Source organism: Coffea eugenioides, chromosome 9 (genome assembly GCF_003713205.1).
Source record: "Coffea eugenioides isolate CCC68of chromosome 9, Ceug_1.0, whole genome shotgun sequence".
NCBI lineage: Eukaryota > Viridiplantae > Streptophyta > Magnoliopsida > Gentianales > Rubiaceae > Coffea > Coffea eugenioides.
Genome location: NC_040043.1, coordinates 11,593,464 through 11,597,870, shown reverse-complemented (window position 1 = coordinate 11,597,870; position 4,407 = coordinate 11,593,464). Strand labels below are relative to the sequence as shown.

The following is a 4,407-nucleotide window of genomic DNA, read 5'->3' as shown; positions in this document are numbered from 1 at the left end:
GGAACTTGATATAACATGCAGCGGCTGTGGCAAGACAGAGAACAACATAAAATACAAAGAAATCATTCTTATACCTAGACACTTGAAAATCTGAAAACTAGACTTCAACTCAATGGAATAAATTAAAGGGTAAATCTTTATACACTGATAGTGTATATACTAACGAGTTCAGATATATATCACATATGCAAAATTTAATGTTTAAATTTAAAATGAAATAATGTGACATGCCTCCAAACTCGTCATACATTAGCAATGTAGAAAAGATTAACTAAACCAAATGCAATAGACACAAAAACAACAGTATTACTACTAAACACATTATCACTAGACTACCCACAGCCTAGTTACTTAGATCTACTTGTGTGATTCGTCACACATCATTCTCCTCCTTAGCCAGCAACTTTTTGAGTTCATCTTTTTCTTCCCTTGTCAAACTTAAATTCTTTGGGTAGATAACTTCAAAGCTGACAAATAAGGAGCCTGTCTTGCCAAAACCGTGCCAACAAGGCATGCCTTCGTTGGGAATCTCCATAACACACCCGGGTTCTGTCTTTGGAATAGTTAGAAGACGCTTGTCCAATGTTTCGATTGTAAGGGCTTCTTTGGTAACGTATTCCGTCAACGGAATTTTCCTTATAGCCCACAAATCTTTGCCCTGCCTGTGGAATTCAGCATGAGGCTCTTCTATCACGTCAACGATCACATCTCCGGGGAACTTTCTGTCGTCTAGAATGACCCTGCTTGGGTATACAACTCTCAGGCCATTCTTAGCACCCGGTGGGATGTTCACCACAAGTGTCTCCAGTTCGGCATTGGGTGATATCGCGCTACAAAATTCAATATGTATGCTTTAAATTACAGTTTGTTTAGATTAAAAGTTATTCGGAAATTTTTTTTTTGGTAATATTTAGTATAGTACCTTTTCATTTTGTTTATTTTTAAATTTTTTCATATAGTACTTTTTTTTATTATGATGTATGCAAGATAAGAAAAAGTTATTGAAAAACATGTTTTTTTAGCAATAATTTTTTTTTTTGTAAATAATAATATCCAAGCAAACATAGGTACATTAGAAAATTTAAAAAAAGAAAGATAGTAAATCTCGATTTACATACATATAAATCACCAAAAAAGCTAAAAACACTGTTTATTTTTTTTAAATTTTTTTAAGTAAAAACTTTTTCAAGTAATAAACATTAACTTTGATTATGGGTGCTAAATAAATAACTGATATAATAAATAACAGATTCAACTTGATTCTTCAACAAATATATATTCCATATCGATGATATAACAAAGATAAAACTCAATATGTACGTCAGACAATGAAAAGGAGATAGTAGCTATCTATTTACATACATATCCATCACCAAAAAGCTACAAAAAGAAAGCACTATTAATTTCTCTAAGAAAAAACTTTGTTAAGCAATAAATCATTAATTTTGATCATGGGTATTAAATACATAACTGGTATAATAAATAACATATTCAACTTGATTCTTCAACAAATATATACATTCCATACAGATGATATAACTAGTAAAACTCAATATGTACGTTAGAAAATACAAATGAGATAGTAAATCTCGATTTACATACATATAAATTACTAAAAAGCTAAAACAAAAATAAACTGTTAAGTATCGGTGCTAAATGAATATCTGATATAATGAATCACTAATTCTTGTTCAACTTAATTTTTCAAGAAATCAATAGTCCACAGAGATGATTTATATGAAACATCATGCTAAACATTATATGGGGAATAGGGAGACGTTAAGTACAAAAACATATACGTACCAAGGATCAGGGAGGAGTTTCATGTGTTCTCCGGTAAACTTGATTCTCTTTTCCACTCCATTGTAGAGCTCGTCGAGAGTAAACCTCAATGGACACCAAACCGAAGGCGATGGTTTCCTTTGATAGTTGCCCTTGTCAAAACCTTTCGAGCATAATTTCCACATGGTTTCTCTCAAAACTCTTGCCCTCCTCACCAAATTAATTAGAAATAAGGAGAGCTTCTACAAGGGTTTATGCGGTTAACATTGATGACTAGCTAGGGTTTTTTTTTTTTATATAGAGTTTAGGTGAGAGAAAGGTGAGAAACTTGTCATAACTGCATGTTTTGATAAAAGGAAATCCGTGTTGTTCAAGAAAGGTAAGCAACTTGCCATAACTGCATGTCTTGCTAAAAGGAAATCCGTGTTGTTCAATCTTTTGTGACAACTTTTTTTTTTGGCATTATACATGGACGCTATTTTAGGCAGAGTATTTTTGACCAGTGTCGTTATCGTGTTCGTGTCAGAAAATCTCAACCCTAACCCAACCCGTTAAATTTTCGTGTATTTTAATTTGTTTGTTAATGGGTTGATTCAACCCAATCCGCGTAACCCATTAAGCACTTTGTATGATCAAAATAGTTTTGACATGATGTATTATTTTGCCAAATCAAATTGCTGATGTGTGCTAGAAACAGTTGAGCATTTTAATCACTTATTTCACCTCATTTGATCGGGTAATTGATTCAATGTTGCTGTTGCTAAAATACACGATAATTTTTTTGAAATATATAGTCAACACAAAATTTAAAATTTTCAAAACATTCAAAAAAATAATAGATAATGAAGTTTTCCAAGCATAATATAAGTTACAAATTTGGCCTTAATTAGATTGCTATTTTTTTGATAAATTTCTCCATTTTCTGTGATTATTTCTTCTACACATTTTTTAGTCACCTTCTATCTTACATAATTACACCCTAAATAGTGTTAAAGTGATTTTTCTCCAAAAACTCTCTAGAAAATGTAGTCCAATCAACCTTTTAGAAACACGATCATATAGTAGTATATATGATAAGATATAAAACTTGTGAGTTTTAAAACTTTTAATTGAAATTTTCAAGCCAAATTTGATCATTGTTTGTTTTTATTAAATACTCAAAATGGCTTCTATAGTGCTTAATTATTATCATAATGTAAGCATTTTATCATGTGTCAACCTGACCCAACTCACTTACATTCATGTCACTAACAGTTTGACCCAATAATGACCTACTAAAGTTCAGGTCATGTTAAAACATGTTAATTACGGGTTGCGTTTGGGTCGTATCATCGTGTCATACCAGAAATTGCCACCCTCTAACTTTGCCAGAGAAAAATTATGCCTTCTTCTTATGAGGAGTTTATTTCCACAATAACCTTCTTCTTTAAAATTATTCCCAAACTAATGCACTTTCAAATTTTATTCCTTTGTTAATCTCCTTGTTGCTATGTCCGATTATGAAAAATATTCATGTTTTCGGCTTATATTCTTTTTTATGAGGGTACAATCTGCATCATTCAATTCTTAATGACTTTTCAATAGTTCAAATTTTGTTACTTACACACAATCTCAAAGGTAAAAAGTATTTTTCTATCTATTATTAAGTTATTTAGTATATTCTCACATTAGATTGGCTTGTGTAGTGTGTTAATTCTCTCTCTCTCTCAGAAAAGGGTTGTGTTCTCTTTTGATGAGTCAAAAAATGCAAGAGCATTTTTTTTTAAATTTCTTTTCCCTCTCTAGTGCACCTTTTATAGTTCACGTAAACTATGATCATTATGTAGTTGACTTATGTATCAAACAATTTGAATTTTTGCAAACTTCTTAAAATATAAAAAGTCATGTGACCGCCATGTATAAAATTGCAGGTAACAAGAAAAAAGAAAGGAACTTGTGATATAACAATAAAAATGATGCAAGGGAGGAAAATTGGCATAAAAAAATGTACTTCTACAAAATCATTGCAATATAGGGGGTGGTCGATAATTTTAAAACACTATTGTTGTCCACTTTCCTTTTTTTCAATTTGCTTATAGAATGTCCTTGTGACACCAAATTAAGAAAAACCATATAATATATGGAAGAAAAGATTTACAAGTGATTATTTTTCACTGATGGGAATTCTATGTGGCAAAAACTAGATTAATAAGGAAATAAAAACTTAAAGTGCATTACTTTTTGGGATTATTTTCTGAAAGTAGATTATTTTGGCCAAAACCTTAGTTTTAAATTGGTGAAAACCAATAGTTGTCAGTTGAATACTGACAAAAACTTGTTCTAAAATAACAGCAATTTACTAAAAAATATGAAAGAGATTTTTGTTTTCTAAAGATTTTGATTCCACGATTATTTGATGCTGTTTAATTTCTTGGTAAAATCTAATCATAGAACTGTTCACTACACATATATATGTGCGTCTCTCTCGATATATATATATATATATATATATATGGATGTGTGTATGTATATATATGTATGTATGTATATATATATGTGTGTATATGTGTGTGTATGTATGTATGTAAAGTAAGTACGTACACAAACATGTATGTATATGTACATAATAATTGCTGCAATTATATT

The 4,407-nt window shown here is 30.5% G+C and overlaps 1 protein-coding gene across 1 annotated transcript; it reads right to left on the bottom strand.

The window, feature by feature from the left end:
* Positions 1-373: 373 nt before the first annotated feature.
* LOC113782203 (dnaJ homolog subfamily B member 1-like) lies at positions 374-1,967 on the bottom strand. Its single transcript, XM_027328111.1, has 2 exons — positions 1,804-1,967; positions 374-830 (listed from the first exon to the last, which is right to left on the bottom strand). The coding sequence occupies exons 1-2, from the start codon at positions 1,965-1,967 to the stop codon at positions 374-376; spliced, it is 621 nt and encodes a 206-aa protein (XP_027183912.1).
* Between the last annotated feature and the right edge of the window lie 2,440 nt (positions 1,968-4,407).

Excerpts from the sequence above, each read along its gene's own strand:
- LOC113782203 (XM_027328111.1), bottom strand. The coding sequence starts at position 1,967 with ATGTGGAAATTATGCTCGAAAGGTTTTGACAAGGGCAACTATCAAAGG. Across the intron at positions 831-1,803 it reads AAACTCCTCCCTGATCCTTG|CGCGATATCACCCAATGCCG; the intron begins GTACGTATATGT and ends TGAATTTTGTAG.